The sequence below is a fragment of the Danio aesculapii genome, chromosome 15 (assembly GCF_903798145.1).
Source record: "Danio aesculapii chromosome 15, fDanAes4.1, whole genome shotgun sequence".
Lineage (NCBI taxonomy): Eukaryota > Metazoa > Chordata > Actinopteri > Cypriniformes > Danionidae > Danio > Danio aesculapii.
Window position 1 is genome coordinate 40,517,900 of NC_079449.1, and position 12,971 is coordinate 40,530,870.

A 12,971-nucleotide genomic window follows, 5' to 3' on the forward strand; every position below is an offset into this window, starting at 1 on the left:
GGGGGTAGTACCAAGTCTTGTGGCACACCTTTGTTGATGGCCAGAAGGTGGGAGGTGAACTTGATCTGCCTTGTAGAAAATCGAGCAGCCGGCAGCCCTTGGCTGGCTTTATGCCCGTGTTTCGTTTTTCTTACGAAGGTGGGTGATATTGAAACCGAAGGGAAGTCAAACAGCAGGACACATGCTAAGGTGTTTAGCGTCTCCGGGTGATATAATGCATAGTGTGTCAAAGGTGCCAGGTCAGTGGAATACATGAGTGGGAGGCTGTTTTCAGATGCACACTTCGAGATTTCAAAAGAGATCCTGCGGGCGAATGCGCTTCTTCTGCCAAAGGCTTCTTCCAAACGAGGCGTTTATAATAGTATGAAATAATAACTCATTAAATAATTCAGCTTAAATGCCAGATAAATTGGTTTACAGTATTTCGTATTTCATACAGTTTGTTTTTTTATGTGCATTGGGATGTGTTTGTCTTTTATTTTGCCCTCAGCATCTTTATGGTGAGATATATTTGCTATGTCTGATGCTCAGAGGAATTATGCGTGTATAGTTTTCATAAGATATACTTGCCTAAATGTGTATGATACAGTCCATGACATTAGCTCTGCTCATACAGTAACATTTTAAATATTTAATATACCATATTTTCTGGACTATAGAGCGCACCTGTATATAAGCCGTATCCGCTCTATTTAAAAAAAAAAAAAATTATAATAATAATAAAGATATACAAGCCACAGATATCTATGTTTAAAAAATTAGATGTTTACTGCTTGTACAGAATAATTTTGCACTGAAAATGTACATGTAAATATGTTTTCTAAGAAAAATGGTGATGTGTTCAATATTTATTTTCCCCGCTGTGTTTTTAAATAATTTTTCAAAACGTAAATTGGGATTTTAAACAAGAAACTAATATTGATGCCTTTTTATGAATTAAGTTAGTGTTATTTTTTCTAATTTAAGTGGATCGAGTGTGAAACAATTTTGTGCCCCTCCCAAAAAAAAAACAAACAAACAAACAAACAAACAACATAAACATTTTTTAAAACATCATTTAAAATAAGTAGTTTGAACAAACAGCAAACATCCTTTTTTGAGTGATACACTGGAAAAAAAGGACTTATGCTGCTTGTTTAATCTGCTTAGTAATAATGGTGTCGTTTCAACTCATTTTAACTGTTTATTTGGGACAACTTAAATGTTTTATGTTCAATCCATAAGTTAACTTAATCGATTTGTGTTGAGACAACATGAAGGAACTATGTGGAACCCAGCTTTATTACCGAACTTTTTTCTTCTGTAGCATCTAAATGTTAAAAAAGCCCAGTTCTGTTGTGTCTGGCTAATACTTTTGCCCTCAACTGTATATTTTTCTGCAAATTAATGTATTCTTTTTATCAATCAGTTTCTGTATATTTTTCAAAAGTGTATGTACCGTATATAGCATCAAAATTAGTACAGATGTAGCAAAGAAACAAAAATAATTACATTTTTCTATTTCTAAATAATATTTTTATAATTTTTTTTAAAACATAAATTGGGTTTTTAAACAAGACACTACATTGATGCCTTTTGTTTTTAAAAGATTAGTGTTACTGCAAGAATTGTTGGGTTCCACACAATCGATTTGAGTTGGGATAACATGAAGGAATTAAGTTAATTCATTAGTTTTTAAGTGGATTGAATGTAAAACAATTTAGTTTTTCCAAAAAAAACATAATTGTTGTTTCAGCTCATTTAAAATAAGTAGTTTGAACAAACAGCAAACATCCTTTTTTGAGTGATACACTGAAAAAAATGACTTATGCTGCTTGTTTAATCTGCTTAGTTAAAATGAGTTGAAACAACACAATTATTACGGTTTATTTGGGACAACATATGTTTTATGTTCAATCCACTTAAATTTGTAAAAACGATTAAGATAACTTAATCGATTTGGGTTGGGACGACATGAAAGAACAACACTGTAAAAAGCGATTAGTTACTTAAAGTGAGTAAACCAATTGCCTTAAAAGCAACAAGTGGACTTTTTACAAAAATAATCTATGTAAACCCATTGTAACTTGGAACTGTTTTATAATTATGCAAATTGTACTTACTTTTTGAAGTCAACTAATCCTTTTTGACAGCATCAGACTATTTTGCATGTCTGTTTTTAAATGATTACTGTAATTATCTCAATATTACATATGTGGTGGTTCATTAAGTCTATAAAAGCTACTATTAAAGCCTGCATTGAATTTAGAGGACACACTGGAGTCTGGAAGACCAGGTTTACTTACTGTCATTTTGCTAGATACAGAAAAGCTGAGAAAAAAACTAATAAAACAAAGGTGTATTGGAAAAGTGATTAGTTTACTTTTACAATTTGCATAATTATAAAATTAACAGTTCCAAGTTACAATGGGTTTACTTACATTTATTTTTGTAATGTCAACTTGTTGCTTTTAAAGCAATTGGTTTACTCTCTTTAAGTAACTAATCACTTTTTACCGTGACATCTAAAACAAGGATGTTCAGCTCTGTTCCTGGAGATCTACCTTCCTGCATAGTTCAGCTCCCACCCTGATCAAGTACACCTGAACCAATTAATTAGAACCTGAACAGCACTTGATAATTACAGGCAGGTGTGTTTGATATGGGTTGAAGCTGAAATCTGCAGGAAAGGTTGAGCACCACTGATCTAAATGTTGGAAAAGCCCTGTTCTATTGTGTCTGTGTTTCTTTAAGACGTCTTCCTCTGTTCTGTTTTGAAGGTATGGGCTGTTTGAGAAGCAGCTGGCACTCTTGGAGGAGGCTGAAGGAGGCTTTGATCACTTCACTCGCAGTTATAAGAGTTTCGGCGTTCAGCGGCTGCAGGACAACAGCCTCGTCTTTAAGGAATGGGCTCCGGCTGCAGAGGCTCTATTCCTCACTGGAGACTTCAGTATGTCTTTTGTCATTCTTAGGTCTTTTCCCTGAAGCCCCAGGCACTCGCTGTCTGCCCGTCGGGCTGTGCAGCTACGCTTTCTGATAGATCTTCGATCCCACTGGGATTACGCCTTAAGCAAACATGAAATATCAAATAAACTTCTAGCAGAGCTAGTGTTAAGAAGCTAAAGTTCAGCCAAATGTCTGATAGTTCCTATTAAATATCAGCAATTTTATTAAATATATAACGTTTATGACTTTGTACATCAATAATGGTTTTTAATAATGTTATATGCTATTATTTTACATTTTTTAATTAATGTAAAGAATATTATATATTTAAATCAAAAATATAAAGTAGGTAATGTTATCACCGTGTATATGAATATTCATTTATTTATCAGTTAAACTGTTAAGCTAATCAATCATGAATTGATATAAGTAGTAAAATTGTTGTATTTTCAGTTTTGGCAAATTTTCTGAAATGTAATTGAGTGTAATTGTAAAAATGTAATAAATTAAAGTAATTAAACAAAAACACGTTAAGTAAACTTCAAGCCATGCTGAAGTACTTGTCAAAGAGCTGTCTCATAGTTCCTACACTAAAAAATTCTATGATCAATTAGTCCTGACAGCACATGTTTTTCGGTCACTGTAACTTATTAAACTAATCATATTTTAACTTTAATTTTATTGGTTATGCAAGCTATTTTAAGTCAATTTAACATAAGTTCAATGGACTTATATGGTAATTTGAGTCCGCTTAAATGTAAGGCAAACAGGTTTTTTAGAGTATCAAAGTTATGTATTTATCAAGTTTATGACTTGGCACTTTTTTTTTGTGTGTTTGTTTTTTTATTTCATTATATGCTTAAAATGCAATGCTCTGATATATACATGTTAATACACATACAATATGGGGCAAGCTACTTGGAAAATGTAGTGAGCTAAGCCATTAGTTACTCAACTTAAAATGTAGCTTAACTACACCAATAGCTTCCCCCTGCGAAATGTTGCAAGCTAAGCTAAAAGCTAAATTGCAAAAGTAGCTTAGCTACATCGAAGCATACACACACGCACACACACACACACACACACAGTTGAAGTCAGAATTATTAGAGGTTACATTATAAAAGGTTATTTGTCAGATTGAAGCCGTTTCATTCCAAGATTAGTACAGTATAGCATAATATTGTATGAAAGGATAAATGTTTATTATATGTATGCTCCGATTTAGCGTATTTAGCTGTACCGTACACATGGATTCTGTATATCAATAATGATGATTTTAATGTCACTATATGCCTAGTATGCAACATTCTGCTTTATATAACATGCAAATAATAAGTTTTAAATTTTTTTCAATATTTATATTTATGTGAAAATAGTGTTTTTTTTTTTTCTTTTATGAAACGTAACAACTTTTGTCTGAAAAACTGATATTTTGTTCTATTGTAGAATTCATAAATCATACATGAGTCTGCCTATTCATCTATATCTTACGTCAACTTGTATTGGACTGTTTGTTCTCTTTGACAGTTCATTGTTTTCATCTTAAACTGGATGAAAGAACATTGTGTTCAGGTTAAGACAAAAAGAAGAAACCCTTCAAGGTTATTTGAATCGCCTACAAGAGTGAACACAGTCAGTCACTAAGGCCTTGTCTTTTGAAATCTGTTGTTTTTTAGAATCCTGGCGTAATGATTTCACACCAAGAAAGTGCATGAAGGCTGGATTTAAAGGCATTTGCTTGTCTTTTCTAGTCATTAGAAATTTTTTTTGTTTGTTTGTACACAGAAATAATGAGGCAGACTTTACAGACTGCAGGCCAGAAGCACTATAGTGTTGTTACATGGAAACACACTTTTTTTAACAAACAAATGATTTCTTCGTAATTTTTTTCATAAAATAAACAGCAAATGGATTAGCATGGTTAATATTGATCTTGTAATATAACTATTAAAACAATATTTAGAGAAAAAATACTGTTTAAAAAAATTGTTTGTCTGCAATAAAATTATTTAAAAAAAACAAACAAACATGGTCAATGTTATTTACGGTAGATTCACACTCGCACTCAATGTCAATGCTTGACAGAAGGCATGTCTAAAATTAGCGGCATAGCAGCATCAACCAATGAAATTAGACTGTAACTGGCTACTTTCTAGGGATATTTGCATAAAGCGGTCAGATTTTCTGACGCTTCTATTGACACTTGAAAAGTAGAGAAGTACGGATCTACAGTTTGATTCGGCAATGCTTGACAGCACCCATTCACAGTCAATAAAAAAGCACTGACGCTGACACCCCCAGTGATTCAGGCGTTAAAGTTGTGTGTCCTCTGAAGCATTTTTACGCTGCAGAAGTGCGAGCACTGTTAAATCGCCACTATACTGTTACAAGTTTTAAGTTTTTATCAGATTATTCGTTGACAGTGGAGTGATGTTGTCTCGCTCCTCCTCCACTGTGATTGGATAGCTATCTCAAAAGTGAGACTCAAAAGTGACACTGCACCTTGCTACACTGCAGGCGCTCAAAAAAACGCAGCTCTAGCATTGACAACAACCGAAAACAAATGCTGAGTTCAAGAGAAAACACTTCGTTGGAGATGCTGCCTAAGAAATTTTTTTGATTGGCTACAAAACAGACCACTGTTGTAAATGATTTGTTGGTAACACCTCTATGAACCAATAATGGTCCATTAGTCAATGTTAGTGTATTTACTAACATTAGCGAAGTATAATTAATCTTGTGAATCATTTATTAATCGTAGTTTAACATTAATTAATGCATTATTAAATTCCCATTTACTAACATTTAACAAAGATAAATAAATACCATAATAAATGTATAACTTATAGTTTGGTCATGTTAGTAAATGCATTAAGTAATCGACCATTATTTTAAAGTGTTAACGACTTGTCTAATTAGACTATCTTGTCTAGTTAAATAATTAACCTGGTTAAGCTTTTAAATTGCACATGAAGCTGAATACTAGTCTCTTGCAGAATAACTAGCAAAATATTATGTGCTAGGGGCAGCATGGTGGTTCAGTGGTTAGCACTGTTGTCTCACAGCAAAAAGGTTGCTGGTTTGATTCCTGGCTGGGCCAGTTGGCATTTCTGTGTGGAGTTTGCATGTTCTCCCTGTGTTCGTGTGGGTTTGCTCTGGGTGCTCCGGTTAGCCCCACAGTCCAAAGACATGCGCTATAGATGAAATGGATTCACTAAATTAGCCCTAGAGTATGAGTTTCCCAGTACTGGGTTGCAGCTGGAAGGGTATCCACTGCATAAAACCATATGCTGGAATAGTTAGCGGTACATTCCACTGTATACTGTCAATATGGCAACGACGTCTGGCACCAACAGCCATGCCATGTTCAAAGTCACCTTAAATCACCTTTCTTCCCCATTCTGATGCTCTGTTTGAACTGCATCAGATCGTCTTGACCATGTCTACATGCCTAATGCATTGAGTTGCTGCCATGTGATTGGCTGATTAGAAATTTGCGTTAGCGAGCAGATTAACAGGTGTACCTAATTAAATGGCCAGTGAGTGTATTGTGCCATGAAAAAGTTATAGTACTCTAAAAGTTATAGCTCTGGTGTTTTAGCAAAATTTTAATGACCATCCATATTTTTGTTTCATTTGGTCTCTTCATTAAAAAAAGAAACCTGCAATTATAGGGAATATGTACACACAAAAAAGAAAGGAACAAAATAACTTGGCAAAAGTCAGGATTTAGTGTGTGAGCTCTTGGCACTAAACACACTCTTGAACTCTTGACTGATCTGAAGTAAACCAGGCTTCTTTCAGCTCTTCACAGAGTTCTTTTTTAGATTTAGGCTGCTTTATCTTTTCTGTTCAAGTAATCCCAAGCCTCTCTAATATTCAGGTGGAGGTCAGTTCATGACTGCCAGTGTTTTAACAGCTCCATCATTTTGTTTCTCTCCGTCTCCAAATAGGATTTCCGTTCAGCTGTAAGGAGACAGAGAGAAAGTTATATGTGGTCATTATGCCCTGGCTTAATCAACAAATCAAATTGTGGTCTAAGACTTTTGCACAGTATTCTACATCGCTAGCAATAAATAAATAAATATACACTGTATAAACGGTCTTATATATATATATATATATATATATATATATAAATAAAAGACCGTTTATACAGTGTATATTATTGAGTGATATGTTATATATATATATATATATATATAGTATATATATATATATATATCTATATATATTATATATATAATATATATATATATATATATATATATATATATATATATATATATAAACAGTAAAATAAAGCTGTAAACTAATTATTACTTATTAATGCTATTTTAGTTATGTTTTGTCTGTGTAACAAAGCTTGGCTGTGAAGATGTTAGTACTACAAAACACTGGTGTGTGATTGTAAATAAATAAAATGCAGTACTTTACAGAAATGTATTTTACATTCCTACCATCTTTTTAATGGAAAAAATTTCAGCAACAAGAGTTTTTTTTTATTGTTTTTATTTTAAATATTATTGTTATTATTTGTTTGTAAATACTGTGCACAGTTATGAAACACCGTTTTATTAAAATTACAAAAGCTAAAGTGTTTCGGGTATTTTTAACTTTTAATGGCCACAGCGGTCAAACTGACCACATGCATTTCAGTGTCCGCTACTTTTTCCTGCGCCTTTAAAGGGCACCTGTGATGAAAATCAGCTTTTGGAATCTGTTTGGACAGAAGAGTGTGTAGGAATAGTGTCAACAGTCATATTGGAGTGAAATAAACACAATAAATCTCTTATTTTTATATTTTAGTGGATTTATAAAATTCTAAATCTAAATAGAAGCTTCCAATGTAAAAATAGTTTGATACAGCCTTATACAATGCAATCCAATGCAGTTCATGACTTTTTGATTTTAGTGGCTAAATTGAATTTTGTACGAAATTAATTTTTGATCATCATTCATACATTTTAAGTCAATATAATTCAATTTCTCTAATGAGGGGTAGGGTCAGGGGTGAGGTTTGTGGGCACACTTGTTAAAAATTGCACGTTTGTATGTACAAATGAAATTGTCAAATTTGTAGCCACTTTTCGTTTCAAAATATTTATGTTTCCTCGTGAGTTTGGGCTATCTTATATGAACAGTCAGAATGACTACTGTGGCCATACTAAGAGGGTGATCGATCCGAATGCACTTTTTGCATAGAGGTGCATCTTTTAAATGGTTTACTAATGCCCGCGAGCGTTTTGCGCGACTTATGCGCCATGCACGCCTCTCGTTTTAACCGTCTGCAGCGCCTCTTGTTTTTGCTGTTGTGTGCTGTGCGTTCGCAGTAAAAAAAAAAAAAAAAAAAGTAAACTCTAAACAGGAAAAGTGTGTTACATCTGTCGTGTTTTTTCATACATAATAAGAGGCGGGGTTTCCTTTGAGTATCCAGTTATCCAGAGCTGAATGACTTTACAAATCTTGAATATCACAATATTATTAATATTACGATTATAACAATATCAACAGCAACTTGTGCACAATAAACAGCTGATTCAGTTGTTGCCTAGTGACATAAAAATTCTCTCAAGCGGCAGACTTCTACTTTCTGATTGGTTGCCGCTGAACCCTGTCATAGCTCATTACCATAGACTTGACTTGATTTCAACTACTACTCAAGTTTGTACTACATTTGAATTTACTAGATGACCATTATGAAAGTAGGTTATATGTACTGTGAATGTGAGTAGTATGAATAGAACTCTGACATACTACATCTGCCATTAGTCATTATCACGTGACCTAGCCACATCAGTTGCATCGCCTCACTCTCATTCATGAATTCTCTCACAGTGCATCATTGGATCGCATAGTGTTTATCGTATGCACACTTCAGAATCTTGCCGGAAGTAGTAGGTCACCTTTAATTTGTGGGACAGTAGAATTCCTGGAAGTTACTCATTATTCAGGCAAATCATCATGAGATGTAGGAAAAAGGGGGATATTGGACGTGGAAAGTTTCTGACTGTATTTATGTATGTCTGTTTCTTTTAACAGATGACTGGGATAAGTTTTCCCATCCCTACGCTAAAAAGGAGTTTGGGAAATGGGAGCTTCACATTCCTCCGAAAGAGGACAAGACACCTGCTGTCACTCATAACTCCAAGCTGAAGGTGAGAGGACGCATTAACTGGTTTGTTTACTTCATTAGCCTGAATGAGGCACTGAGGTATTATGAAGGCTTTATGTGCTGTCAGGATGGCTTTAATATTCAACCCGTTTTATGGATGGCGTGTCGGTGTTAAAGATACAGGAACAGCTGTGACTTTCAAGCCGTTTGATGCTCTTTGTCGGCATATGTTTTTAATAAAGCCGTTCCAATTTGGAGTTTCACACCCATGAGGTTTATAACACCGAGCTTTAATTTTAAATAAATTGAGGCGCAGTCCTGTGGGAACAGATTGACTCTTTACTCTACTTACAGATTGTAGATTCAATTAAAGTCAACAAGCTGAATGTTGACTTTTAGTTTAACGTACATTCTCAATATATTGAACAAATAATTCATGCATGTTGTTCAAAGTTTAACTATTTTTACATCAAATGCACAGTTAAAAAATAAAGCTTCTTTGTTGGTTTGTGTAAAACCTTGAACATTAATGGAAGCTTTTTTAGTTCCACAAACAACAACGACAACACATACATGCATCTAACTGTTCACTGAAAGGTTTTGTGGGAAACCAGAAATGATTCTATGATCATTGGATCATTACACAAACCTTATTTTTATTATAGTAATTATATATCGCTAGCATTTGACAAAGGAGAACTTCCAGAACCTTTCCCAGTTCAGTGCTGGATTCGGCTAAAACTCCTCCAACAGACGAAGCTGTGGATTGTGAGCCACAACCTGTAAGTATTTTTATTGGTTAAAGATGATTAACTTCAGGCACAGTTTCTAGCTCTAACGGTATGTTGTAGCAAGGACGTAAACAAGGATGTAAACAATGGAAAATGCTGTTTGGCACCGCTAACAATTTAGCTACAAATTCATATTTATCAGTCAAACCCCTGTAAACAGCCACAATCTTCAGCAGCGTGTGTAGTGTCTCTCCATGCGTGTCCCTCCATGCAGTTGCTTTCCGTGCATTCTACATCTCAAATAACCAACTCCCTAAAGATATGTCAACGTTTCATATTACTTACACATGCTTATTCTGAATATATGTGATTTCAGATTTTATTTTAGAGAGCAGGCATGAGCTGTGTGCTCTTCAATTTGTCTGATACAAACATCTAACGCTGCTAACAGCTGCTCTGACTGGACTCCTTACACAGCGCAAAAGCGCGCGCTTGTAGGGGAGTGACGTAGAGCCAATCCGCGAATCACAGCGCTTGCGTGAGGACCAATCAGAGCCTCTTGAGGGTGGGCCTTTTAGAGGAACTAGGAAATGGCATTTTCATGTTAGCTGAGTAGCAGCATATAATCACAGTAAGATATATGAAAACATTAACATGATTTTCTACAAATGAACATGAGCACACATTGCTTTGCATCTTATAAACGCAACCAGGCCTTAAAAATACACTCTGGACTCCCCCTTTTAATGTTTAATTTTGAAAACACTCAAATTAATTAGTTTTAGTTAGAAGTATCTTCGTTGTTATCTCTTTTATAAATATTTAAGCAGTGTTACAAAAAAAAAATCAGCCTTAAGCCGCAGTCACACTAGAGATTGTGCTTTCGAAATTATGTCATACGATGCTGCAAAAAGGGGCGGGATAAAACAATATGATTAGACTTTGAGAAAGCGAGCAATTGCTTTATTGTTAATTTTGTACAGAGAGGTCTGGTTTTGATATTCTATTGGTCTCACACAATCACGTGATGCTATTTCGCAGGGCAGAGTTCCCTAAGCTTGAACTTTCGAATTCAGCGACATGCAAAACTTGTCGCACAAGTTTGTCTTTCCGGGCTGAATGGGACATCTGAGGTGAAAAGTACAGTGTGACAGCTGCTTTTAAAAATCTACATTTTTGTATTTTTGTTTAAACAAGTGTACATACTGTACAATAACTGCAGTTACATTTAGTGTTTAAAAATTAATCAAATGAAAAAAAAAATCATGGATACTATATATTGATATATATTTCATGTATGCATGTATTATTATATTATTCATCCATTCAATAAATAAAATGGTCATTTTTCCCCAGTCAATCATTCTATTTAGCCATATATCTGTCCTTTTATATAATTAATTAGTTATTAGTAAAATATGTGTTTATTATTGGGGAATGAACTTGAATTTATGTAATTGACCTAGCTATGAGTCTTTGTGAGATTTGTTTCTAATGTTTCAGTGTCCAAAAAAAAAAGAAGCTTTGTCTGTCTTGTGTTTAGTTGAGCGTCCTCTGCTCTTGCTGTCCATTATGTTGTGTGGCATGCTGGCAGAGGTTTGATTGATGGCAGGTAAGAGCCACTCAGTGGGCACAGGCTGCTTTTCTGCTTGCTTTGTTCCTGCTGTCTTGTCGGGTCAGGCTCAGGATGATAAGAACCAGATGCAGAGGCTGGCCTTGACCCAGTTCAGACCCCAGACTGGACCCACACGAGCTGGGTGTCAACTGGATTATGTTCTTGCTTTTGATAGTGTATTCAGGAGTGATGATGAAGCCGAATTTCAAAGAAGATCTTGGGTTTTTGGTTTATGGTGTGCTCTGTACGTGGCAGACCATTCAGTACAGACTGAGCTAATCTGACTAATCAGAGCAGAGTGGAGCCATCTGACCAATCAAAGCAAAGGAAAGTCATCCATCTGAGCAGTCAGTGCTATGTAGAGTGATCTGACCAGTCAGAGCTAAGTAAATTAAGTCATCTGACCAGTCAGATCAGAGTACAGTAATCTGACCAGTCAGAACAAAATAGAGCCATTTGACCAATATGAGCAGTCATCTGATCACCCAGTAGATACACCTGACCAAAGCAGAGCAGAGTCAGCTGAGCGACCACATATGAGTAGAGCCATCTGACCAGTGAGAGCAGAGTCAGCTGACCAATTGGAGGCGAGTCATCTGACCAGTCAGAGCGAAGCATGCCATGTGACCAACAAGAGCAGAATACAGTCATCTCACCGGTCGGAGCAAAGTAAGGTATCTGGGCAATCACTTATAAGTAGATTTAGTCATCTGACCAATCGCATATGAGTAGAATCAGTCATCTGACCAATCAGAACAAATTAGAGCTATTTGACCAGACAGAACAATAGCACCAGCTGGCCAGTCAGAGCAGAGTCAGATGATTGACAGAGTCAGAGCAGTCATATGACCAATCACATATGAGTAGAGTCAGTCATCTGGCCAATCAGAACTAATTAGAGCCATATGACCAGTTAGTGCAGAGTAGAGCTATCTGACCAGTCAAGTAGAGCCATCTGACCAATAAGAGCAGAGTCGGCTGACTAATTGGAAGAAAGTCATCTGACCAGAGCTCACTATGTCATGTGACCAAACAAAGCAGAGTACAGTCATCTCAACGGTCAGAGCAAAGTAAGGTATCTGATCAATCACTTATAAAATCTGTCATATGATCAGTCACATATGTGTAGATTCAGTCATCTGACCAATCAAAACAAATTAGAGCCATCTGACCAGTCAGAGCAGAGTGCCCCTATGGTAAAAAATGTATTACCTTTTGTAACGATACAAACTTACTTTTAAATAAAAGTATTTGTTTCTTTAAGAGAGAGAGGGAAAAAATCATATCAATCCTAAACGGTGAATAAAAAAACCCTTTGAGTATCATCATTATAATTGCAACACGAATATATCATTGATTTATTAATTCATTCATTCATTCATTTTCTTGTCAGCTTAATTAATCTGGGGTCGCCACAATGGAATGAACCGCCAACTTATCCAGCATTTGTTTTACGCAGCGGATGCCCTTCCAGCTGTAACCCATCTCTGGGAAACATCCACACACACTTATACACTACGAACAATTTAGCCTACCCAATTCACCTGTACCACATGTCTTTTGGACTGTGAGCACCCGGAGGAAA

General features: G+C 35.4%; 1 protein-coding gene across 1 annotated transcript in view; it reads left to right on the forward strand.

The window, feature by feature from the left end:
- gbe1b (glucan (1,4-alpha-), branching enzyme 1b) overlaps positions 1 to 12,971 on the forward strand; it is a 239,455-nt gene that overhangs the window by 41,339 nt on the left and 185,145 nt on the right. The window contains exons 2-3 of the mRNA XM_056473198.1: positions 2,760 to 2,929; positions 8,968 to 9,083. Coding sequence (XP_056329173.1) covers positions 2,760 to 2,929; positions 8,968 to 9,083 — 286 coding nt within the window. The remainder of the gene's footprint in view (positions 1 to 2,759; positions 2,930 to 8,967; positions 9,084 to 12,971) is intronic.